A 27,479-nucleotide genomic window follows, 5' to 3' on the forward strand; every position below is an offset into this window, starting at 1 on the left:
CACCAACTTCCTGTCTAGGTTATTTGAGCAAGTGTTACAGTCCCTGGGTATCCGACATATAGTGTCCAGTGCCTACCACCCTGAAACTCAGGGGGCTCTAGAACGTTGGCATCAGACCTTAAAGTCCATGCTGCGTAAATATTGCTTAGACACAGAGAAAGATTGGGATGAGGGTGTCCCCCTTGTTCTATTTGCTGCGCGAGAGACCATACAGGAGTCTCTTGGTTTCAGTCCTGCTGAGCTCGTTTTTGGGCACACTGTTAGAGGGCCTCTGAAAGTTCTTAAAGAACGGTTCATGTCAAAGGGTGCCAGCACACCCACTAATGTGCTAGATTTTGTTAGCCAGTTTCGAGAGCGACTGCATCAGGCGTGCTCTCTCGCAAAAGAAGCGCTCTCTTCTTCCCAGAGAACTATGAAACGGCACTATGACGAGAAAGCTGTTTCTCGATCTTTCCAGCCAGGTGATAAGGTTCTAGTCCTGTTACCTATCCTTGGTTCTGCTCTTTCCGCTCGTTTTTCCGGACCGTATGCAATAGACAAGAAGATAAGTGATACAGACTATGTGGTTCGCACCCCTGATCGTAAACGTCACTCTCGTGTTTGCCACATCAATATGCTTAAACCATATTTTTCCAGAGATAGTGTGCAGGTGAAGACCTCAGACCAGACAGCCGGACTGGCCGTCTCTGCTGTTGCCTCAACTCCAATAGTTCCGGACTCTCCTGACGTTAGTGGTGAGGATGTAGATGGCTTGGAGTTGCGCAATGCAGCCCATCAGGGTGCTAGATTGTCCAACACTGAGATGTTATTGAACCTGCCCACTCACTTAGCACACTTACCTGAGGAGCAGCGAGAGGACATCACAAATTTGATTCAGGCCTACATGGCTCTGTTTGGTGATGTTCCCTCCTGTACTTCTGTATTGGCCCATGATATTAAAGTTAACAATGCTGTGCCTATCAAGCAACATGCATACCGTGTTAACATCACCAAGAGGGCCATGATGCAACAGGAGGTTGACTATTTGTTAAAACATGGTTTAGCCAAGCCAAGTTGCAGTCCCTGGAGTTCACCTTGCTTGTTAGCTCCCAAATCGGATGGAACTCCTAGATTTTGTACTGATTTCCGAAAGGTAAATGCTGTCACCGTGCCTGATTCATTCCCACTGCCCCGCATGGAAGATTGTATTGACAACCTTGGATCTGCCACCTATGTTAGCAAACTAGATTTGTTAAAGGGTTACTGGCAGGTCCCTTTGACCCCCCGTGCCTCGGAAATCTCTGCGTTTGTTACTCCTGACAATTTTTTGCAATATACTGTAATGCCTTTTGGAATGCGTAATGCCCCGGCCACTTTCCAGCGACTGGTGACCCTAGTCCTGGCTGGTGTTCCAAATTGTAATGCCTATCTCGATGACCTGGTTGTCTATTCGACCAACTGGCGTGACCACATGACAACCTTGCAAACTGTCTTTGACCGCTTAGCTGGAGCCTCCCTGACCCTTAACCTTGCCAAGTGTGAGTTCGGCAAGGCTACGGTTACCTATCTTGGTAAGCAGGTAGGACAAGGCCAAGTGCGTCCGGTGGATGCAAAAATATCTGCAATCACAACTTTTCCAGTGCCTACTACTAGGCGGGAATTGCGTAGATTCCTTGGGATGGCTGGGTATTACCGTGGTTTTTGCCGGAACTTTTCTTCTGTCGTCACTTCTCTCACTAGCCTGTGTAGCCCGTCCAAACCATTCATTTGGACAGCTGATTGTCAAAATGCATTTGATGGTGTTAAAGCTCTCTTATGCAGTTCCCCTGTTCTCTCTGCTCCAGATTTCTCCCTGCCGTTCCAGCTGGAGGTGGATGCCAGCGGGGTGGGAGCTGGAGGGGTGTTATTACAGGAAGATCACGATGGTGTCAGTCACCCGGTTTGTTATTTCTCCCGGAAATTTAACAAACATCAACTAAACTATTCCACTATTGAAAAGGAGACTTTGGCTATGTTGTATGCGTTGCAACATTTTGAGGTGTATGTCGGTTCGAGCGTATTACCAGTGGTAGTATACACCGACCACAACCCATTGGTTTTTCTGTCGCGGATGTACAACCACAATCAGCGCCTCATGCGTTGGGCGCTCATAGTGCAAAATTATAACCTCAGCATAAAGCATAAGAAGGGGTCTGATAATGTGTTGGCGGATGCTCTGTCTCGTAGTTGAAATCTCTGTTGCTGTCGACTCGTTGTCTGTTGCTGTCGACTCGTTCTACTGTATATTGCTGTCGACTTGTTCTATTTTGCTGTCGACTCGTTCTACTGTATATTGCTGTCGACTTGATCTATTTTTTCTGTCTACTCTGTCTATGTTGCTGTGGACTCGTTTTATGTTGCTGCTAGTTTTTTCTAGTTCTTTTCATAGCTCTTTGTTTTGGAGTGCATGTTATCTCGGGGATGTTATCTCGTTGTTAAAGAAGAAAAAAAAAACATGTTTAGTTGGTAGTTTATGTAGGCATGTTTTTTGTCTTATGTATGGGGGTGTTACATCCCAATGTATATATTCCCCAGTGTGTGTCTCCATGTGTGTGTGTTCTCCATTTTGTTTCCTCCCTCCAGCCATTGTTCCCTTCCCCATTGGTCCCTGCCAGGCCAATCCTTCCATTATTGCAACACAGCAGTGATTGGTGGTTGGCTTTCCAGACTCCAACACTCAATCCACACCCCCCAATCATGGATCACCCCACACCTGTTAAAACATGGCTTTCTCCCTTCAGTCTTTCTCTCTCTCTGGCATGAGGCTAGGCCTAGTGTTATTTTGTGGCATTGTACTTTGATAATATCCCTTTTTGTTTATAGGCCTTTGTAATAGTGAAAGTGCCTTTGTGATTGTATGGCCGCAGAGAGAGCATTGTTACCTATAGATTGTTTTGTTATGTTTCCATTTTGTTGTATGTATCATTAATGTGTTTTTCTCCTCCTTTCTCAGGAAGCACAGATGGGGTGAGCTGCCATTTCCTTTGGATATTGTTTTCTCCTGTTTTGGTTAGGTAAGAGTAGTTTAGGTAATGTAATTTCTTTTACCATAGATTAGATTGGGTTTATTTGGAGTATAGTGGTGTTTGTTTGTTGTTTTGGCCTGGGCTCACCCCTGAGCTACATGTGCTTCCTTTGCATTTACCAATAAATATCATTGTTGTTTACAAACGTGGTCCATCTTTTCTGTCAACCAACTGTTATGTTACAGCCCTTTACCCTTAGACACACAGGGGTCGTAACAGGCACGATGCAGAATGACGACTTCTCAACATCTAGGCCTAACCAGTTATACTTCAGTAAACTGACCAATATCAATTTTCATACAATTGAGAGAGTTATAGAATGTGGCGAGGCAGGTGACGCCAAAATGCAGTTAAAGAAAATAAATAAAACTGCAGTTGTGACATTCTGTGCACTGTGTCCTGTTGTCTTGGAATAGCAAATGTTTTATTTTGATACCACCCAATTCGGATATTTCCAATATCGAACAAGCCTATATTTTGCAGCATGTTGAAAAGTCAGCAAATTAAAGAACAGTGTTTTCCAGGTTTCGGACCATTTGGAGAGCATGTGGTCAACGCTAGCTGGGTAGCAGTACAGGTAAGGGAGAGCACGTGGTCAACGCTAGCTGGGTAGCAGTACAGGTAAGGGTTATTTTTTGTATTAGAGCTTCATCAGGTTTGCTACTTATTTTGTTGATATGTGAACCTGAACAACCACTTTTCAGTTTATCCTTTTTTTTCTTTTTCTTTTCTGCCCGTCAAATCCATCAGCCAGCTATTTACACTCGGGACGTCACAACATTCATAAGATGAGACGAAAACGAGATATGGAGGCTACCCTGGGCCTGGCGGTCAGCCAGTAGGCCTGTATGGAGGCTACCCTGGGCCTGGCGGTCAGCCAGTAGGCCTGTATGGAGGCTACCCTGGGCCTGGCGGTCAGCCAGTAGGCCTGTATGGAGGCTACCCTGGGCCTGGCGGTCAGCCAGTAGGCCTGTATGGAGGCTACCCTGGGCCTGGCGGTCAGCCAGTAGGCCTGTATGGAGAAGGCCAGACGTGGTGGTTCAGAGCCCTATTGGGGATATTGGAGATGGGGGACAATGGTTGTCAGGGTGTCTAGACGGACTTGATAAGGATATTATAAGCAAACAAAAGGCAGCTTTGTGGCGGGGTCAGGGATGTGGTCAAACGAGCCCCCTTTCAATATTTATGGGGGGCTTTGCAGCCGTGACCAGTTGTCCTGCGGAGCGGGGCTTTTAATCGGCCACAGATTTGTCTCAGCCACACCCAGTCTTGATGTTTACGTCTTCTTCTTCTTGTTCTTCTAATATCTTTTTATGCATTATATAAAGGAGCTCAAGTTACCTTTGTTACCTTTGTCGGGGCGCCAGTGCAAAATATGAGTATTATTTATATTGTGACGACTGTGGTTTGAATTTCTACATTTGAGGCGACAGTGGCTCGGGAGGTCGAGCCGCCGTCTGGTGATCCAGAGGTTCCCGGTTAGATTCCCAGGCAGCGTGTCGATTCGAAGTGTCCTTGAACAAGACACTTAACCTCTAATTGCTCCCGATTCCGATTCACTGCCGTCGGTGTGTGAGTGTATGGGTGAATGTGAGGAATAAAAGCTGGATAAAAGCTGCTATGTAAATGCACCGTTTACCCTTTATTTGTAGCATTTCCATGTGGGTTATTGTTTGCTCTGATAGGAGCTGGAGAAGCTGGGCCTGGGTGACGAGGTGGCCCTGCATGTGTATGAAGTGCCTGTGGAGTACCAGGCAGTCCAGAGTTTGGTTCCTTCATTATGGAAGCAGTATCATCCACTGGTAAGAGGAAAACATTTACATTTTTAACATTTAGTCATTTAGTTGAACGCTTTTATCCAAAGCGACTTACTTACAGCGAAGTGACTGCATGACAACTCTTTCAGCCGAGTAACAATGTTCATCAAACAGTGTTGAAACTTGGGTGCTGCAGTGTTGAGTGTATAGTAGTAGAGACATATTAGTACAGTAGGTAGTAGGGGTGTAACGGTACACAAAAACAAAGGTTATCCTATAACCCTAGTTATATGAATACTGAGTCTCGCTCTGCCTACTGAGATATCATCTCTCCAGCATAGGGCTGGGCGATAAAACGATAACGATAACTATCGCGATAAATAATTTCCTCGAAATAAACATGAAACGTGGTCGCAAAGTTTCGATATATCGATTTTCCAAGCTTGGATATGAGCACACGCACTAACAACCAATCAGTGAAGGAGATGGCCGATAGCGGAAGGAGACCCGGAAGGAGACCCGGAGGTAGGACTCGGTAAACAAGGCTGGCTAGGCTAATTAGCTTGCACAGCGCTATTTTATATATTTACGTGCTGAGTATGTGTGTGGCGTGAATTCTGATGCCACGGTTATAGTAGTGTGTGGTATACGGTGGACGTCGTTGCAATGTATTGGGGCGGAACACAGTATTTTAGGGATATTTAGTACTTTGGCAATATGGCTCGCTAGGATAATTAGCTTGCACAGCCAGGGGAGGAAACTAACTTTTTGGCTTACCAGCCAACTGGCGAGTAGATGATTTTATTTACCAGCCAAACTGATTTCTTTACCAGCCAAAAATAAAATCGCTAATTGTGATAATTACTTCTTTGTATGTCTTCGTCCAAATTGATTTTCAATTATAGTAATAATCACACCGTGTCTCTACTCGTTAAAATATTTATTAGCATAAAACATGAATAAGTGTCTCTACTCTCCACAATATTAGCATACAACATGTATTAATCACACTGTCTCTACTCTTCAAAATATTAGGATATCACATATTAACATGAAAGAGGGAACTATTCTGGACTGGGTTGGGCTGAACTGGGCAGTGAAAGACGCTGGGTTGGGCTGGTCTAGGTTATACTGGGTTGGGCTGGTTTAGGTTGGACTGAGTTGGGCAGTGAAAGAACCAAGCATTTCACTGTAATGTAATAGCTAAATAAAACAACTTGAACTTGACTTGTTACATTTGCACTCTGGTTGTATGCCAAATGTATTCTGGTTGTACTGTACTTGTGCTGTATGATGACAATACATTGGAACCGAATCGACAACGCTAGGGGTTCAGCAGGTGTATTCTGAATGCCAAGTATGACAACATCACCGTTGTGAAGGGCATATGGGCGAGTGGTGATATGGGGGGAAACCCGGTAATAATAAAATGTCACTCGGCTGCATTTAAGCAAAGCCGCTCAGTATAGTCCACTATGTTGAACGCGCGTTATGGTAGCTTGTTACATGCTAGGTAGCTAGCCGGCTAATGCTGGTTGACTTGTCATTCTCATCCGACTCGAAGGAGTCGCATGCTGTTGTTCGCCCCCATGTCAGACCGCACTGATATCCGAAAGCGACGACTCTACATGCAATTATTTTCATCCACTGATGTGTTTTTGTCTAAGTTTGTCTACGTTGTCAAGCCGGTGGCAGGAGTCTGTAGGTCCGCGCGCAGTGGTCTGTCCACTTCCCCTAGATGGGCGGCATCTTCTAGAAAATGAGTGTTCATTGGAGGAGCTTAGAGCGCATCTGTACAACGATGATGTTCATTGGTTATGGTTGGATTATTATGAGGCGCAAATGGGAGGAATCAAGGGGGGAGTCAGAGTTCGGCTTGTGCCAGTGAGCGAATCAGCAGATTGCAGAATGATTTTTTTTGTTTTGTTTTGTAATTACTAGTACTCGCCAGACTGGCGAGTGCTCTTCATGAATTACTCGCCAAACGTAAAAAATACTCGCAATTGGCGAGTAAAGTGGCCTAATTTCCTCCCCTGTGCACAGCGCAATTGTATCGTTTGGCTCGCTAGGATAATTAGCTTGCACGGCGCTATTTTATATATTTACGTGCCGAGTATGTGTGTGGCGTGAATTCTGATGCCACGGTTATAGTAGTGTGTGGTATACGGTGGACGTCGTTGCAATGTATTGGGGCGGAACAGAGTATTTTAGGGATATTTAGTACTTTGTCATGGGATACACTGCTCGCTCTGGCTAACTGCTAACGTGCGCGGACTGATGACGACATCAACTCGAGACATTTGCAGCAGAAAAACAAGTCTATTAATAGCCCGTCCATCGGCGCTGGGCATAATAAGTTAATTAAAGGGGAACTATTTTACTATTTCTTTCACTATTTGGGCACTTTTACACAATTCCTGTGAGTTTATGGAACACCTCTGTAATTATATATTTTTTTTTATTCATTGTTTTGTATTTCTAATCAAGTCCTCAAAAACAGCATTTTTCTACCTCAAGATCTTAAGCCGTTTTGAGCCTGGGCACCTAAACCACTGCGCCGCCTGAACATTAACATGCAGCGGTGTCTCTCTGACATCACAGATCAGCACATGTTCAGATGACTCAGTTCAGTGAGGGTGAATATTGTGAGAGGAGAATTGGAAGAATGCGCCAATATGAGAATTAGAGACATAGATCATATTAATATAAGTCCACATAGCTAGGAAACAATGCTAAACACTGAAAAAGGCCATTTATAAGATAGTTCCCCTTTAAACTTGACAGACATTATATCGACGATAATTATCGATATCGAGTTATATGAAAATAATTTTATAATTTTATCGCGATAATGTTTTTGGCCATATCGCCCAGCCCTACTCCAGCACCTACTGTGCTCGTGGAAAACTTCACATACACCTCACTTGCACGTGACCACGCCTACTCCCGAGCGTGCCTCTACACATGCATTAAAGCGTTCCGTCTCCAGACGGATTTCAGTCTTTTTTATTAAATTTTTTTGTCAATTTGATTTGGAGTCTGACGGAATTGGCTACCTGGTATAATATGATTTGTATTCTAACCAATCAAACGTGAGCTTGACGCACACACACACTGCTCGCAGTGCCCTCCCCCTCACAGACCCGTCTTGTCACAGACCTGTATCATTTGCACCGAAGATAGCAAGCGTGCAGGTCCTCTTTTAACACCACTGAAGCATTAAACAATGGCCCAGTAAACTATTCACTTTAGTTTACTACACGAGGCGTTGTCTAACGTTATCTAGCTGGCTAGCTGATAGCTCATAACATAATTGAAATTTGTTTTTGAAGCTGTGGCTAACGTTAGCTAGCTACTGATCTTCGGGTGGCTAACGTTAGCTACCTAGCAACTGTAGCTTGCTAATACGGGCTGTCCTGGCTGGCTAACTTTTAATTCGCAATGGAGTGGAGCTAACTAACTGTACAAATCGATGTGATTGGCTGAGACTGTATTTTGTACGGTTGGCTGCCTGGATGTTGTGGATTCGGGGAGCCAGCTAGCAGCTAACATCAACTCAACATCAACACTCTGTTGACACTCTGAGCGAGTTTGCCAACAGCAATGTAACAAACAATATGGTCCGTGCGGAACCATTATCCGTGTGTGAATAATGTTGAGCCACCACAAAAGATGAATCCAAAGTTTAATATAGTAAGAATTAGGGCTGTCAGTTTATCGCGTTAATTAGATGAATTAATTACACAGCAAATTATCGCGTTATGAAAATTAACTAAAAATTAATTAACTCAATTTTTTTTTTTATATAATTTTTTTTTATCATTCATTCCATAAGAATGTAGAATACACATTTACAGATTTTTTTTTTATATGGTCCATTTGCATGTTCTTGGTATCTGATTCTAGGGACATCTATGAATCTCAGGGAATGTATTCCCAGTATCAGAAATACTGTGGGCTAGATCCACAAAGAATGGATTGCACGGTGCAAGTTGCACCCTTACTTACAATTCATTATGAATTGAAAATGGGGGACCCTGATGTAAACAAGACGAAAGTCTTTCTCTGGTCTGCATCCCCATAACAATTGTGTGTATTGAGCCGTACTGTATTGTACCCATTCTGCAATCTGTTAATAACATTTTCATTCAATCAATCAATCTGCGTGGTGATTGATTGAATGAAGATTTTATTTTGAGTAAATTGTAATGAACCAAATGAGAATATCAATACATTTTTTTTAAATCTTTGACTGTGAATAACACCATGCTCAAATTGACCAGACCTGAAAAATCTAAGCAAATTAATAGATGGAAGATGATTAAACAGAAGGTTTTGTAGATACAGTACTGAATTCTGCCATCCGGACACATGCAATTTGAAATATGATTATAGAATATAGAATATCAGGCATAAAATGGTTATGCGATTAAAATGCGATTAATTAGATTAATTATTTACAAATCCTGTAATTAATTAGATACATTTTTTTAATCGCCTGACAGCACTAGTAAGAATAGTACTAGGCTATATTATAACACATTTTTGCAAGTAGATTACATTAGCAAAATGCCCTTTTGACATGTAGCCTACATATTCATAATCATGAAAGTTTATTTGGAAGTATTTTATATTCTGTATGTAACTGAGGGGTTACAAAACCCTGACTGTATTAAAGATTGTGATAGATTAAACCACTACTACATATTATTATTATTATTACTTGCCAGACAGTACAGTTAATTATGGCAGACACTCAGAATAGACGACACGGTGACAAGGAGATATCATTTACAGTATTTATTATTATGCAGAAGATCAACTGTCAATTACTGGGTCGCTATTTTATGGCGAATGATATTAGAAAGTCAGAGAGTAGCAAAGTCAGTGGGAATGAATAATTCCTAGGCTAGGTATACTAGACCAGACGCCGCCTGGCGTGGGATGGCAATATAGGGGGGCAAAACGAGGGTACAGCTGGAGACTGGTGATATCCTCCCAGAGTTGTAAGCTCCAGAGGAAGGAAGAATGTACGGATACTCAGGCTGTTCACTTGAAGAAAAGGGGTTCTCATACGGATCCGGTCTTTATAATCCAAGTGCTCGGCAGCAAGGTAATAGCTGTAATCCAATGCCCGATAGCAATGATGATAGCCAGCCAGCTTCGTCCACGAAGCTAGCCCGATGTAGAATCCTCAGGGTAGTTAAATCCAAACGACGAGGGTATTAACGATGCTCTTCTCCATGGTACTACGTTTCCACAAACACTGTCGCCTCACAGCAAGAAGGTCCAGGGTTCGATTCCCGCTTGGGGACCAGGTTTCCATGATGCCAGGTACCCAGGTGGGGTATCTCCCAGGCCTTTCTGTGTGGAGTTTGCATGTTCTCCCCGTGCTCGCAAGGGTTTCCCCCCCGATAAGATAAACCCAATGGAAAAACATGCACAACAACAAGATCGCTAACGCTGTGGCGTCCTTGACGAAGACGGACAGGAGCACTTGGATTGGTCCCCTGGCGCGGCTCACGTTGACGCCTGTCTGCTCCCGGCTGCCCTTGGGGGGGAAGGGCGACGGGATGGGTTAATCGCAGATACGAATTGCATGCATGCATCGCATGTGTGCCAATTGATGACCTCGGAGCAGGTCCTAAATTATTATTATATTATTATAATCCAACCAATAATGGTTCTACAATATCGCCGCGGTAGGTTCCAATGCGCACATGTCCAATAGTTCTGCTACTAGGCCCACCTCGTGTGCTGGCACTAATTACTTTAAGTCCACACTAGGGCTGCAACTAATGACTAATTTGGTAGTCGACTAATCTGCCGATTATTTTTTCGATTAGTCGACTAATCGAAAACCAATGTAAACAACAACAACAAACAATTTTTTTAAATTTTTTTTTAATTACCTATCTTTGTGAAAGTGGCTTCTCAGCTCTGGTCCAGCTGAAGACAGAGCAGAGGAACAGATTGGACATTGAGCATGACCTCAGAGTTGCTTGTCTACCATCACCCCAGACTTTGAGACTCTTGTCAGGACCAAACAACAACATCATAACATGATGATCCCATAGCAAATTAAAATAATGACTCATGAAACATTTGAATTTGGATCTTTAAGCCACTGAAAATGTGTTTGTATTTGAAGAACAATACAGCAATCACTCATAACAAGATAAATAAATTAAATAATACAAATTAAAGTGGAAGTGTACTTTAAATAACTTTTGTTTGCTGTGTGTGAGAGGAGTCCGTGTGTGTGTGTGTGTATGTGTGTGTGTCTTACTCTGATCGCTGTGTGAGTGAGAGGAGTGTGTGTACTGTGTAATTTGTGTGTGTGTCTTACTCTGATCGCTGTGTGAGTGAGAGGTGTGTACTGTGTAATTTGTGTATGTGTGTGTGTCTTACTCTGATCGCTGTGTGTGAGTGAGAGGAGTGTGTATGTGTGTGTGTCTTACTCTGATCGCTGTGTGTGAGTGAGAGGAGTGTGTATGTGTGTGTCTTACTCTGATCGCTGTGTGTGAGTGAGAGGAGTGCGTGTGTAATGTATTGTGTGTCTAGTCTGATCATCATCTCCTGCAGGGGAACAATGTTTTCAATGTCCAAAATTTGCTATGGGATCATCATGTTATGATGTTGTCTGGAACCCTGAGAAGCCACTCTCACAAAGATAGGTAGTGCACAAAAAAAAAAAAAAAAAAAAAAAAAAAAAATTTAATGACTAATCGACGCAACAATTTCTCGTCAACGATTTTTTATAATCGACGTCGTCGATTATGTCGACTAATCGTTGCAGCCCTAGTCCACACACACTTGCTAAGGTTCACGCTAGTTACTAAACGAACAAACTGCTTGTTAATGCTGCACACCGAACGAACTGCTGTAATACGATTCACACTAAATGACGACTCTTTACTTCACATTAAGTTAGGTCGAACTTGACTCTGCTATACGCTAGGTTCAACTACTGCTGTTGCATTACTCCGGACGAACTTCACGTTACTGCATTAGGTTGAACTTCACCGTTGTACTGACGAACGAACCAACCACTGTTTGCTTGCTAGACGAACTGCTACTGTTCGCGCCTTCCACAATATATATACTTAGAGGGCTTTCTAGTGCGCAGCCGAAGCTCTTGTCTGGGATCAATGCGCTGGCCCCAGGCATGTCCCAACAAGTCCAGACTCGTCTTTGAACTTGTCTCAGGGGCGCGATTCTAGGCGCCGCCGACGTCAAGGGCATTATCCAATGAGGAAAGCGAATAATGCTATGATTCAAACGGAGGCTTAAAGGGATATAGCTTATATATATAAATAATATACAAGTTATATAAAACAATAAAACGTAGATTCTCAATGTTAATCTGGCCCTTCAGAACAGCCGCCTCCTAATTAGTCCGCACCTAATTAGTAAAGGGAGCACAGATTAATATTAGGGTCCAGTCAACTTCTCCATACTTGTTGTGAGGAGTAGGGCAATCTACAAAGTCAGTGGGTCATGGTCGTCATCAGGGGAGTCAGGGATCTCCGGCAGCTCTATCAACTTCGCCACAGGTCGGGTGTAAGTCCGCCCTTGGACTATGACTTCTGCCGCTCTGACCTCCCCATCGGCACCAGTAATCACTCTGCTCACGCGGCCGGCCGGCCGGCCACGTAGCTCGGGGTAGTGACTGGTCTATTATCATGACGACTGTGTCCACCTTCAGGTTGTCCCTGTCCTTTACCCACTTCTGACGGGCTTGGAGGGACGGTAGATAATGGAGGAGGAAGCGGGTCCAAAACTGGTCGGCCAATACTTGGCTGTGTCTCCACATTCTCCGGCCGTTCATCTCATCTTGTCTGTACACAGCCTGTGGAAGGGCAGGGTCCAGCCGCCCCATCAAGAGATAGTTTGGGGTGACTGGGTCGACGTCTGCTACATCACTTGAGACGTAACCGAGGGGCTTAGAGGTCAAGACGCCCTCGATCTCCGTGAGGACTGTCATCAGGACTTCCTCCACCACGGTCTGGGCCCCAAGTACGGTGTACATAGCAGTCTTTATAGAACGGACTTCTCTTTCCCAGGTTCCCCCGAAATGAGGGGCGTTCGGGGGGTTGAACTGGAATGTGATCTGAGCGGGAGCGAGGCGGGTCTTAAGTTCTTCACCCATAGCCAGGAAGCTCTCTCTCAGTTCTCTGTCTCCTCCTCTGAAGTTTGTCCCTTGGTCGGACAACAACACAGATGGGGTTCCTCTCCGGGCTTGGAATCTCCGGAAGGACATGAGGAATGAGTCCGTACTCATGGTCTGGAGGATTTCTTTGTAGTTCGATGCGTCAAGGTCTGTGGTGGGGGGAACCTCAGGGTGGTGCCACAAGAATGTCCTTTTCTGAGCACTCTCAAGAGTTAAGCAGTCGTCTAGGTTCGGGTCCGTTGGAGCCGGGGCGTGCGTCAGCCCGCAGAACATAGACTTCTTGATCTCTGCCTCCTCTTGACTCGCCTCCCGTGGTGTGGGGGTAGGCCACTTCTCCTCCGGGAGCTTGAGGAACTCAGGACCGTCACTGTAAGGGTTAAGACGTGTGAGGTCGTCTAAGGACATCCCCCGTGTGATGACATCCGCTGGGTTCTGCTTGGTGTCAACGTATCTCCAACATGCTGATCCTACCAAGTCTTGGATCTCGGTGACTCGGACTCCGACGAAAACTTTGTATCGACAGGAGTCGGACTGGATCCAAGTGAGCACAGTCATAGAGTCTGACCACAGGATTGTCTTTCGCACCGTTATGGTGAGTTCACTTTGTATCAGCGTGGCGAGTTGCGCGCCTACCAGAGCTGCGCAGAGCTCTAGACGCGGGATCGACTGCTGCTTGCGGGGAGCTATCCTCGAGCGGGCCAGGACGAAGGCTATATGTACTTCTCCTCCCTGTTGTCGGGCTCTCAGGTAAGCTACCGATCCGTAAGCCACTTCGGAGGCGTCACTGAAGACGTGCAGGTCTATCTGACACGTCTCCAGCCGCACTGTAGGGGGGAAGTAGCTCCGTCGAATGTTCACATCTTGGAGTGAGTCGAGTTCTCCCTCCCATTCTCTCCAGGTGGAAGCCAGGTGCTCGGGTATGGGGTCGTCCCAGCCCTGCTCCTTGTCCCACAGTTCTCGCACCAGCATCTTCGCCCGAGTGGTGTAAGGTAGGATACACCCAAGCGGGTCGTATTGGCTTGCGAGTGTTCGGTACACACTCCGCCGAGTGGTCGGTAGAGGGGTCGACCTTCCCTGCTCCTTGGTCAGGGGTGTGTGCTTGTAATGGAGCGAGTCTGTTTTGAAACGCCAGACGAGGCCCAATGTCATTTCCTGTGCTTCACCTGGGGTGGTCGCCATCCAGGTCTCGCTGCTTGCTGCCTTTGTCTCTGGGGGGAGGCTGCGGAGTACGTGAGGGTCACTGCTGGCCCATTGCCTAAGGTCGAATCCGCCTTTGACCAGGGAGGCTCGTAGCTTCAGCAAGATGCTCTCAGCTTCTTCTGGCGTAGATACGCTCTGTAGGCAGTTGTCCACGTAGAAACTCTTTTCCACGCTGTGTCTGACCTCCTCGTCGGCTCCAGGGTCTTCGGCCACGTGCTTCTGTAGCGCGAACGTGGCGCAGCATGGGCTGCATGTGGTGCCGAATGGGAGGACCTCCCATTGATAGATTGAGGGTTGTTCATCGTCGATCCTCTCTCTCCACAGGAACCGCAGCAGGGGCTTGTCTTCCTCCATCAGTCGCACTTGTAGGAACATTCCTTTGATGTCGCCGCTGATGGCTACTTTGTCCTGGCGGTAACGTAGTAGTACGCCGAGGAGGGAGGGGCCGAGTGTCGGGCCGGGCAGGAGCAAGTTATTCAGGTTCTGTAGTCCAATCTGATAACTGCAGTTAAATACAATGCGGTTCTTGCCGTTGTGGTGGACCTTGTGATGGGGCACGTACCAGGACTCAGTCGTCTGGTCTGCCTCGTGGTCGTCGATTTTCTTTATATGTCCAGCCGTGATCAGCTTGTCGATCTTGGCGCGGTATATCGTTGCTTGAGGGGGGTCTTTAGCGAGACGCCGCTCGGTGTTCTGTAGATAGCGTTGTGTCACTTCTTTTGATGCGTGCAGGGTGGGCATCCCCTCCCGCCTCAAGAGTGGAGTCGCGTATCTCATCACTCCGTCGACCTCGACCCTCTTGGTCTTCTGCTCGAGGAGAGCTATGGCGTACTTGTCTTCCTTGGAGCGAACTAGTTTACGTTCGTTCTTAAATGGCAGCGAGTCTAATGTCCATAGTCTCTCGACGTGCTGCAAGAGGGTAGTGTCTTGGTCGCTCACCTTCGTGTAGAGGCAGCGTGTAGACGTTGGTCGGTTGGAAGGCCCGGAGAGGGGGCCTTGGAGCGTCCAGCCCAGGCGGGTCTTGACCGCGGCTGGGCAGCCTCTGGGTCCGATGTGGACCGCGTCCGTTGGGACGATGAGGTCTGCGTGGTCGGAGCCTATGAGCAGTGTCGGTGTGGCGCCGTCGATGAGCGGTATAGGCAGTCGGCGTAGGTGCACGTACTTCTCCATCAGCTGTGGGATGGGGTAGTCATAGCGTGACAGACCTATGTCGTGGCTTGTAAATGCCTTGGTGATGCTGTACCGCTTCTCGGGCTGCTCGACCGCTGCTATTGTGAATGAGACGTTTTCACCCTTTATTGTTTTTAGGTCTCGCCGAATGGTACGGATTGTCATTGTTTCCTCGGTACCCCGCAGGCCCAACTGGGCTGCGGCGGAAGCGAGGAGGAGAGTCTTTTCTGACCCGTCATCGAGGACGGCGTAGGTGTCCAGGACCTTGTCCTCGTAGCTCAGGAGCACTCGGACCACCTTAAGGAGCACTCGGGAGCTCCCGCTCTTCGCAGGGTCTATGTATAGGACGTCTGCTCTCGAGCTGCTTTGTGATGCGGGTCTCCGCTTGTTGCTCTCGTGTAGGACCTCCAGGTGGGCGCCGTCACACTTGCTGCATCTTTTCTTCAGGCGGCACTCAGCTGCCATGTGGCTGCGCGCGCAGCGGAAGCAGCGGCGGTTCGCTTTAATCCACTGACTCACTTCTTCAGCGGTCAACTTCTTAAAGGTGTCGCATTGAGATAGCCAGTGTTCGTGGTCACAATACTGGCAGGCGATCTTCCATTTTCCCTTCGCGGGGGGGGGTGTTATGGCTCTTGTGCCGCGGCACTGACTCGGCCTGGTGCATCATGGTCACGGACCGGCGGTTGTCGTTGAACCTTCTCGGTCCATCTTTAGGGTTAGAGCCACCCCACGCGAATGTGTCTATTCGTAGACTGCTGACCTCCCTGGCTAGGAAGTCAGCAAGGTCTAGGAGGGATTGTTCTGGGCCGTGGGGGTCACGGTGGTCTCTCTGCCGCCGAAAGCGCTCTTGACGGGCTGGGGGGAGCTTCTCCAGTATCCGCTCCACGTTGGAGTTGGCGTATAGTTCATATCTCCCCTTCTCCTTCTGTGACCCGAGCATCCCTACCAGGGATTGTACCTTTATAGATAGGTCATCCAGGGCTCTATTGTCTTTAGCTGGGGGGAGGCGTTCAATCTCCCGTATTTCTTGAATTACATAGTCCCATGTACATCCATAACGCGCGTCGAGGGCCACCAGGGCATCAGAGTAGGGGGTTCTTGAGTTAGAATATGCCAGCGCTATGTACTCTGGGTACTTTAAGGTGCTTGAGGAGGATGGCATATTTGTAGGACTCGTCCTGTACTTCGGACATAATAGTCTCTAAACACATGCGTAGTTCAGTATACTGTGCTCTGTCCTCACGCGTAAAGTCTGGGAATGTGGGTGTCCCAATGTAAGATGCCATGGATGGCTGTGACACCGATGCGCGTAGGGGGAGAGGCCTCCTTGGCGAGTCTCCCCGTACGTGGGGTCGTGGGTTAGTGCTGGGTGGGAACCAGAGGCCGGGCCCCCAGGTACTGCTCCTCGGTGCTGACTGTTGATTAAACTCACCCCTGGGTTGGGTCGGGGGTTCATAACGCAGCGTCTCGGGCTGAGGTCGGGGCTGTACTGTGCCTCCTGGTCCGAAATAGGTTCGTGCTGGTGGGCTTGTTGTCCTCCCTCGTCCTCCGCTAGGCCTTGAAGTCTCTTAGTTAGTTTCTCGGCGACGTAGGCGGGATCTTCCCGTTGGCTGGGTCCCGTATAGATTGGTCGGGGAGGGGAAGGTGCCCTCGACCCGTGTCGTGATGATCTCCGGCAGCTCCGGGTGGAGGAGTGGGGGGTCGCCCTCTGGAGCACTTGCTCTATCATCTGCGCCTGCAGACGGTCTCTTTCCGCCTCGCGTTGTGCATTGGCGCGGTCTCGCTGGATGTTTTCTTCAACCTGGAGGCGCCTCTCTTCCAGTCTGATGGTCATCGCGCCGTCAGCCTGGAGGCGACTCTCTTCCAGTCGGAGGCGTTCGCGTTCACTCTGTAGGCGGTTACGCTCACTCTCTTGTTGCGCCTGGAGACGTTCACGCTCACCCTGGAGGCGGTCTCTTTCGGTTGAAGCTGTCAGCGTGGCGATCAGGGCTTGCGCTAGTCTCTGGTCGGCCTCGCTTGGGGATGACGCTGATGAGGGTGATCTGGAGTTGACAGGACTTGGCGTTGACCTGTTCTCTTTACGCGCTCCGAGGTCCATCTCGAGGGCGCTGCTTCTTATCTTCTCCTGCGCTCCGAGGTCCATCTCTGAGACGCGGTACTCTTCTCTTTGGTGCGCGCCAAGGTCTATCTCGGGTGCGTGCTCTTTATCCTCTTGCGCTCCGAAGTCCATCTCGGTGGCGCTGTCTTTATCCTCCGGCGCTCCGAGGTCCATCTCGGTGGCGCTATGGTCTTTGGGCATAGTCACGTCATGTCCCGCTTGTCCCCCCCGTGAGCTAAGTCAGTTTCGTTTGAACCCGCTGGGGTCTCTACTAGAGGGGCCGACAAGTCGATAGGGTTGGGCATGCTTAAACTATTAGTTTTATCCGTGCTTAACGTCTTTTTAGATAAGCTAGGAGGTAAAACGACAGCGTAGTCCTCCAATTGTGGAGGGGGCTGACGTTGGCGCCTAGGGCGCGCTAGTTTGGGAGAGCCGTTTGGAGAGTGTCCGCCGCTGGCCATATTACTATTAATATGATTAGAATTACTGATACCCTCCGGCTCGAAGGACCAATTGTAACTGAGGGGTTACAAAACCCTGACTGTATTAAAGATTGTGATAGATTAAACCACTACTACATATTATTATTATTATTACTTGCCAGACAGTACAGTTAATTATGGCAGACACTCAGAATAGACGGCACGGTGACAAGGAGATATAATTTACAGTATTTATTATTATGCAGAAGATACAACTGTCAATTACTGGGTCGCTCTTTTATGGCGAATGATATTAGAAAGTCAGAGAGTAGCAAAGTCAGTGGGAATGAATAATTCCTAGGCTAGGTATACTAGACCAGACGCTGCCTGGCGTGGGATGGCAATATAGGGGGGCAAAACGAGGGTACAGCTGGAGACTGGTGATATCCTCCCAGAGTTGTAAGCTCCAGAGGAAGGAAGAATGTACGGATACTCAGGCTGTTCACTTGAAGAAAAGGGGTTCTCATACGGATCCGGTCTTTATAATCCAAGTGCTCGGCAGCAAGGTAATAGCTGTAATCCAATGCCCGATAGCAATGATGATAGCCAGCCAGCTTCGTCCACGAAGCTAGCCCGATGTAGAATCCTCAGGGTAGTTAAATCCAAACGACGAGGGTATTAACGATGCTCTTCTCCACGGTACTACGTTTCCACAAGCACTATAATCCAACCAATAATGGTTCTACAATATCGCCGCGGTAGGTTCCAATGCGCACATGTCCAATAGTTCTGCTACTAGGCCCACCTCGTGTGCTGGCACTAATTACTTTAAGTCCACACACACTTGCTAAGGTTCACGCTAGTTACTAAACGAACGAACTGCTTGTTAATGCTGCACACCGAACGAACTGCTGTAATACGATTCACACTAAATGACGACTCTTTACTTCACATTAAGTTAGGTCGAACTTGACTCTGCTATACGCTAGGTTCAACTACTGCTGTTGCATTACTCCGGACGAACTTCACGTTACTGGGTATTAGGTTGAACTTCACCGTTGTACTGACGAACGAACCAACCACTGTTTGCTTGCTAGACGAACTGCTACTGTTCGCGCCTTCCACGATATATATACTTAGAGGGCTTTCTAGTGCGCAGCCGAAGCTCTTGTCTGGGATCAATGCGCTGGCCCCGCCCCAGGCATGTCCCAACAAGTCCAGACTCGTCTTTGAACTTGTCTCAGGGGCGCGATTCTAGGCGCCGCCGACGTCAAGGGCATTATCCAATGAGGAAAGCGAATAATGCTATGATTCAAACGGAGGCTTAAAGGGATATAGCTTATATATATAAATAATATACAAGTTATATAAAACAATAAAACGTAGATTCTCAATGTTAATCTGGCCCTTCAGAACACTGTACTTAGTTTTAAAGTGGTCAGACAGTTCCCTCTGTGTGTAATACAGACAGTCTTCACACATTCATAAATAACACTTACAGAAAAGCTTATTGTGCACTGTAATACGTTTGGTTCAATGGGGGATTTTTTTAATGTACCGAATACCGTGAAACCGTGGTATTTTTGCCCAAGGTTATCGTACCCTCAAAATGTCATACCGGCACATGCCTAGTTACACTATAGGCTACACTACTAGGTCTACACTGTACTATAGTTCAAGGCTACTTTCACTGTTTTACTGCATTACAGTACTGTTATATTGTAATTTTTTTTATCAATACAAAAAATATATTACATATATATTGTTGGTGCTCCTTACATTTAGGTGGGTGCTCCTAAATTTTTGCTGGTGCTCCCAATTTTTTTTTATCTACTTTTTCTGCCATTTTCAATTTTTCTCCCATCCCAATTTCGTAGCGTCCAATTCTACCCTCCCCTGTCTCGAACGCTGTTTCATGCCTCCCACAAGCCGGCTGTAATGTGGACGAAGCCATACATTGCACGAGTCCCCTCCGGTACTCGAGGTAGCAGCCGTCGCATCTTTTCACCTGCACTGCGTGATCTTTCAGCGTCGGGGGTCTGCGCTTTGGAGGGACGCCGCCCCCGTCGCTTCCTGATTCTACTGCGCAGGCGCACCAACCAACCTGTAGGAGTCGCTGTCCACAACGTCCGATCCCCACCCATCAGCTTCCCACCCCCTAATAGTGTAACGACCAGCAAAGCTGAATGCAATGCGGAGAGCTGGGCTCGAGCCGTGCTCCCAACTTTTTGAAGTTGGGAGCACCAGTGCTACCAAGTAAAAATGTTAATTTCGAGCCCTGCATAATTTGAACTATACACAATACATAATTTGAACTATAGACAATATATAATTTGAACTATACACAATACTGAATTTGAACTATACACAATACTGAATTTGAACTATACACAATACTGAATTTGAACTATAGACAATACTGAATTTGAACTATACACAATACTGAAAGGTTACAGTATGTAGATTTGTTTATTTGTATGACAAAGTCAGTCAACCCTTGCAATCAGTTTCATTTAATGAATTGAAAACAGCAGTTATATTATGTAAAAGCAAACTGGCAATAGAAAAGATGTTCAAAATTATCTAGTTCCCTTAAAACACTAACGCTATTAAATAAAAATATATAGTGGAGGTTAAAATAAGAATATGACTTGGCCTGAAAAAAGTTCAGTCAGGAGATTTCTTTTTGCTTTAATCCCTGCTCTACAAGACGCCGGAAGTGGTCACGTTTACACCCTTCCAAGATCGAATTTCATACGTGGAAAACATCCAAAGGGACCTCAGGGCGCTGAAGAGCGAGACGCTCAGCCAGTATTCATATAACTAGGGTTATAGGATAAGGATAACCTTCGTTATATTATCATACTGGCCTACTGAGATCAAAAGGGGCAGAGCGGACGTGTGGCCACGTCAAATGCACCCCCTGAGGGCCCGTAAGCCCCCGCCAGGGAGGAGGGGAGTCCCGTCCACCCGCCCGTCCTAACGAAGGGGGGGAGGCAGTCAACTACAACCAATGTGCGAAAAAGGAAACCAGTCACCCAATAACGCACAGTGCACTCGGGACCACGTGTGACACAGCACTCTGCGGTCCACACCCACACACACCTGCTAGCCCACCTGATGGCGGGACGCAGGAGAGGTCCCGGACCTCAGGACTGCCTGGGAGACAGAAACCCCAGTCATGTCCATGAGGTAAAACCTAATGAAAGGCCCCGGGGAGGACCAGGAGGCCGCAGCGCAGATGTCCTCCACCGAGGCCCCCCCCAACAGGGCAGCGGAGGCCGCCACACCACAAGTGGAGTGTGCCCTGACGCCCCTGGGGGGAACCTCTCCAGCCAACGTGTAGCAAAGGGCAATGCCCTCGCACAACCAGTGTGACAGGCGTTGCTTGGACAGCGCCTTACCCGCGCGAGAGCCACCGTAACAAACAAACAGTTGATAGCCCTGAGATCCTGCATGCGACTAAGGTAAACCCCCAGTGCACAGACGGGACACGACAGGTGAAGGCTCGCCTCCAACTCACTAACGTGAGGAGGAGGGTGAAAAGCCTGAATCACAATATCCCTGGAGCGAAAAGAGCTCAGAATATTCTTTGGCACAAAGACTGGATTAGGCCTCAGAGTCGCCCCGCTATCGGCCTGAATAGACAGGCACTCAGACCGCACAGAGAGAGCACACAGCTCACCCACGCGTTTAGCATAGGTGATGGCCAAAAGGAACGCGGTCTTAAAGACAGTCGATCCAACGGCGCCTGCTCAAGAGGCTCAAACGGGACCTCCGACAACCGTCCTAGGACCAGTTGGAGGTCCCAACTCGAAGACAGAGAACGTTCCACAGGCTTGAGATGCCGTGCGCCAAGCAGGAAACGTTTCACTAGAGGGTGGCTGAACAGCGTTCTGCCCTCAAAGCCCAGATGACAAGAAGATATAGCTGCAGCGTATACCTTCACTGTTGAGGCCGACAGCCTATTCAGGATAGACTGGAGGAAGGAAAGAACCGAGTCCAGGGGGCATGACACCGGGTCCAGGCTCCCAACCTCACACCACTCTTGAAACATACGCCACTTCCCTGCGTAAACCGCGGTAGTGGACGGAGCGCGCACGTTCTGGATGGTGTTAACCACCGTAGGGTTAAGACCCATCCCCTCCAGATTCACCCTTTCAGCAGCCAAGCTATTAGAGGCTTCCCCAGAACAGGAGGCAGAAACAGAGTTCTGCATGCCTGAGATAGGGCCCGCGGTGACCACGGATGCCATCATACCGAGCAGGCGCATCACGGACAGCGCCGTAACCGTCCTGCCAGGACGGAACCTCCTGAGCGCGCAGAGAATATCCTCTCGCCGCCACTCTGAGAGGGTTGCCCTCATAGACCTTGAGCTTAGAACCAAGCCCAAGTACTCCACCTGTTGACTGGGAAGAGGAGTACTCTTCTTCCAGTTCACAGCAAAACCCAGACTGGTGAGGAATTCGACCACCTGCCTGGTATGAGACCTGGCGACCTCCTCTGACCGGCTGAGGACCAGAATGTCGTCGAGGTAGAATACAATTCATATCCCATGACGCCGCAGAGGTCCCAGCACGGTCCCCACGCACTTGGTGAATGTGCGAGGAGCCAGAGAGTAGCCGAACGGCAGCCTCTGTTATTCGTACTCTACGCCCTGAAAGAGGAAACGCAGGAATTTCCTGTGAGGGGGGAAGATCGGGACGTGAAAATACGCATCCTTCAGGTCTATGGAGGTGAACCAGTCTCCCACTCTGACAGGGCTTAACAGGTGTTTGACGGTCAACATTCTGAACCTCCTCGTCACAATCAGCCGATTGAACGCAGACAGGTCCAGTATGGGTCTGACACCTCCCGATTTCTTGGGCACCAGAAAATACCGGGAGTAAACGCCATTCATCGCATCCTCCCTTGGGACCACTACGACGGCCTGCTTCGCCACCAGAGAGTGAATCTCCTCGGCCAGGGCTGTCACTGCCGTGGACCTTGACAACAGAGTCTGTACCAAACCCAAAAACGGAGGGTGGGGGTGTGTAAACTGCAACACAAGCCCACCCTCAGCGTTCTCTCCATCCACGCCGACATATGGCACTTCCGTAACCATACGTGGTGATAATCCCAAAGCGGCCTGCAGCCAACTGGCGCTCGTCTGCCAGGAACCGTAGATAGGTGGCCTGGTCCCTCCCGCTGTGCGTTGTCAACCCTGGACTCGCCAACCGCGCGAGCAGGGTGTCTCGCGGAGCCGGGATATCGCACCCTGACTCTACCAACGAGGCAATCGCACCCAAGGGAAGGGCCGGCCTGATATGGGGAGAGCGGCCATCATAGGCTCCCCCGCTGAGCATCTTCCCGGCATAGACTGCTGAGGACAGCCTGCTGGACATGCAAGGTGTGTGGTCCCCACGCTGCCCGATAGGGTGAGTCCCTACACACCGTAGCCCTGTAGTGATATTACTACCACCAAAATTACGCATGCCTGACCTCCGGCCGGGGGAGGCACTAACGTAATACCCGGCCTGGCGAGGGCGGGGCTGGGGGAACCCATGCTGCGACCTCCTGGGCCTAGGGTTCCCCCTCTGACAAAATGTTTTAGATACAGGGAACCCTGCTCCGTCGACAGACACACCAGGCTCACCAAACACAGACGCAGGACGTGTGGTGTGGGAGCCGCCTGACAGCACAGCATTCTCATAGACAGACCCAGGCCTAGCTAGCAACTGGGTGTCAGCCCCTGTCTCCATGAGAAGCGAAATGTGGGGCCGCTTGCGCTTCACTGGAAGACCGCGGCCAGCAGCCAAAGGGGACAAATCAGCCCTGAGTCCTGTAGTGTAGCGGGGGGGAGTAACCGGAGAGCGTGCTAGACACAGCTAGATGGCAACGGTTTTTCAGGGCGTGCCCATCTAATATAGCCGATCCCTCGGCCGCCGAGGCTGTCGCCCTCGTGACCACCTGTTCTCTTTGTGTCCAGGTCACAGGCTGTGCCCTCACCTCTGGCTGCGCGGCATGGAGCCCAGGTCAAATACCGCCCGTGCCCCCGCGGACAGACTAAAAAGTCCATCCGCGGAGAGGGGAGCCCTGAGGAGGGGAAGTCTCATCTCCTCCTCAAGGGGAGACTGCTCCAACCAAAGATGCCTGTGAACAAGCGTTGACAGCATCCTAGCCCTCCCTGCGGTTATAGCCTGCGGCTGGGTCAAAAGCTGAATAACCTCAAAAACCTGTGCGATGTTTTTGACGTCGGCTGGCCCTAAGGCCCCACCGCCCGACACCATTGTGGACAGAAAAGCAGCCAAATGAGCAATGTTACTGGTCGCCGCTAAATTCTGTCCCACTCAGCCACCTGCCGGGCCGACTCGCCCTCCGGCGTCGGCTTCCGGGTGGGATACCGTTCAACCATGCCAGGGCAAAGGACCGATGCCACCTGCTCCTCTAAGCACGGCACACCTGTCCTGGGCCCTGTCGTCAGCCCATCCACCCGTGTAAAGGGTAAATAAGCCTCAGCTAAACCCCCAACATTAGACACCAATTGACCGTCAGCAATGAAATGGTTAAGAGGAGGGAAGAGTGGAGACAGCCCCGGTGGGGCACATGGGAACGGCGCCCCAAACACTTTAGCATTAGCATCAGCTGCGCGCGCTAGGATAATTGGAAAAACATTCAACAATGAGTCATGATGACCACGTTTATCCAAATACCCAGCCCCCCGCGCCAATACATCGCCCGGTCGTCTCACGAGACAACGAGCAGTATCGAATATGCCAGTACCAACGCCTGTCGGCGTAGGTCCTACCTGAGCACGGCGTGGCTCGACTGCCAAACGCTGCGCGTAGCCCATCGGTCCGCTGCCAAGCGACGAGGAAAGCACAGAATAGGACAGACATTCCGTCTGGACGTGCCGAGAAGGTTCCGGGGGCCAGCGAACCTCTGGCGAAAGTCCAACATTGCGTAATTTCTCCCTTTTCTTCATAACAACGTTCCACCTGGTTAAAGTGCATATGAGCAGCTCCACGGATGGAAAAGATAATGGAAGGGTGTAAACGTGACCACTTCCGGCGTCTTGTAGAGGCACGCTCGGGAGTAGGCGTGGTCACGTGCAAGTGAGGTGTATGTGAAGTTTTCCACGAGCACAGTAGGTGCTGGAGAGATGATATCTCAGTAGGCAGAGCGAGACGCGATTGGCCAGTATGATAATATAACCATGGTACGGTACGTACCTCGGTTTTGAAGTCAAGGTTCGGTACGGTTTTCGGTACAGTGGGGGAAAGTTTGGCTTTCCATGTTCCACTCAGGGGTGCTGTAGTGTGCAGTACCTAATTGTACTTGTAGGGCTGTCAACGAATATTCTATATTGGAATTAATAATCGACATGTAAAAAAATAAAATTTAAAATTATTATATTAGATTGTGAAAAAAACAGCCCCCGGTGGGCGGTCGTTAACATACCGTTGTATTCGTTCAGTACACTACACAGCCGTTTGGTACGGTACGGTACACACTGAAACTTGTTCGGTTTGGTACGGATACGTGTACCTTTACACCCCTAGTAGCTAGTAATATAGGCAAGGAAGATCATTTAGTGGAAGAGTGCATGATAGTAGAAGACGTAAGAAGGTTAGTGTTTTTTGTTTTTTTGTTTTTCCCTTTATTTTCAGATATTGATATGAAGAAGTGTGTTTTTAGTCAACGGCGAAAGATTGGTCGTGCTTCGGCTGTCCTAACTGTGGTGGGAAGTTCGTTCCACCATTTTGGAGCAAGAACTGAGAATAACTGGCTTCTCCTTGATGACCCTCCCGGAGCTCGGATAGGAGTGGGTCTGAGGCGGCCAGAAGATGTAGAGCGGAGGGGTCTTGAGGGTGCCACCCTCAACTGCTATCGTTGACATTGAACCTATGCAAATGATTCCAATTTTAAATCAAACATTATTTCTTAGGCTTACTAACGCTTTGATTGTTCCTGTTTTTCTTTCTGTGGAAAACCAGTTGGTAGTTCACGTTGGAGTCTCGGGTATGGCCACCACCGTCACGTTGGAAAAGTGTGGCCACAACCGTGGCTACAAGGGCCTGGACAACAGCAGCTTCTGTCCAGACTCGCAGTGTTGCATCGTAGGAGGCCCCGATTGCCTCGATTCGGTTATTGACATGGAATCCGTATGCAAGAGAGTGAAAGCCTCAGAGCTGGGAGTCGCCGTGTCCGTTTCCAAAGACGCCGGAAGGTAACTGTCTTTTTATATTCCATAAGCGAGCACTTTGAAGTGCAATTTCCGAAAGATTTGACACAATAATGAATTGATCTTTATTTATTTGCATTTTCTGTGGACCTGTCTCTAGAGCTGCCGCGATTACCGCATTACTGCGGTATCGCTGTTACATCACGGCCACCGCAGAGTAGGCTGAATACCGCGTCACCGCTGTTTTTTATAATAATAATAATAAATTACCCTCCTCTCGTTGGGCTTGCGGCTCTGCAGATATACCCTACTCCTCTATCGAGGTTCCAAGCGACCCTATTGGGTACCAGAAAAGTCATGTGAAACATTGCAGACCACTGATTGGTCAGAAGAGAGACGCGTCACACGTTGTAGCGGCATGCAGTGTGTTACCACCAATCGGCAAGCGCGTATTAGGTTTTTACGTCCTGAATGTCAGCTCATCACAACACGGCTAATAACGTTAGCTTTAACTCTCCGCCGGAGTGGACTACCATCGCTCCTCAGGAGTACTAAACGAGACATAATGATTTTACTGTCTGCAACGAATGTTATAATAAAAGCCCTTCGTTCTATACACTTGTCTGATTGAAAACTTTATTAACAGACCGCAGAATGGGACAACTCAGCACGCTCTGAGCAAAGAAAGGAACTGAGATATGAATAGAGTATTGCTTGCCTTGCTATGGTCCGGTAAATACGCTGATGTTATTGAACGTATAACTATATAATGTTAATGCCACAAAACGAATGCCTTTATTATAAAGTAGTAACTTTATAGTAATAATAATAAGAAAGGGTCGGGGGGGTTAGGGGTAACCACCCCTGCCCGCGACACCGAGTGAACTGCGCACGACCAGAGGGGAAACTTCGAATCCGTGTTTCACTTTCAATAACTAATGCGTGCTTGCCTAATCCCAAACATTATTCATGCTGCAAAGTCATCCTCTAAAGATAGACATTTAGACTAGAGGCAGGCTATATGCTATAAAGAGTAGACTACTACTAAAAAAAAAAATGCATTCAAACTTTTTTTTTTTATTTTTTGTGTGCGTGCGGTAATAACCGCGGCGGTAGGAAATATTTTGCAAATTTGTGCGGTAAGGAAAACATCAATACCGCGGCAGCTCTACCTGTCTATTTAAGCTAGGACCCTATCTATTTGATCCAATGCTGTCTCCTTTAACAGATATCTCTGTGACTTCACCTACTATACCTCTCTGTACTTGAGCCACGGGCGCTCTGCATTTGTTCACGTGCCCCCTGTCGGAAAGCCTTACAGCGGGGAAGACCTGGGCCGTGCGCTGCAGGCCATCGTGCAAGAGATGCTGGAGTGTCTGGGCCAAGAAGAAGAGAAGATCCAATGCCAGCATTTGACCTCCAAATGCCAACTAAGCCTATCTGCCCCCTGA

At 48.3% G+C, this 27,479-nt stretch overlaps 1 protein-coding gene across 1 annotated transcript; it reads left to right on the plus strand.

The window, feature by feature from the left end:
* Window positions 1–3,528: 3,528 nt before the first annotated feature.
* On the plus strand, window positions 3,529–27,479 carry LOC311247823 (pyroglutamyl-peptidase 1-like; the record flags this gene model as incomplete). The annotated part of the gene is made up of 4 exons (XM_084338818.1): window positions 3,529–3,621; window positions 4,730–4,846; window positions 25,841–26,073; window positions 27,257–27,479. The coding sequence occupies 4 exons, from the start codon at window positions 3,529–3,531 to the stop codon at window positions 27,477–27,479; spliced, it is 666 nt and encodes a 221-aa protein (XP_084194944.1).

The sequence above is a fragment of the Notolepis coatsorum genome (assembly GCF_963971535.1).
Source record: "Notolepis coatsorum genome assembly, contig: SCAFFOLD_143, whole genome shotgun sequence".
In the NCBI taxonomy this organism is placed as follows: Eukaryota; Metazoa; Chordata; class Actinopteri; order Aulopiformes; family Paralepididae; genus Notolepis; species Notolepis coatsorum.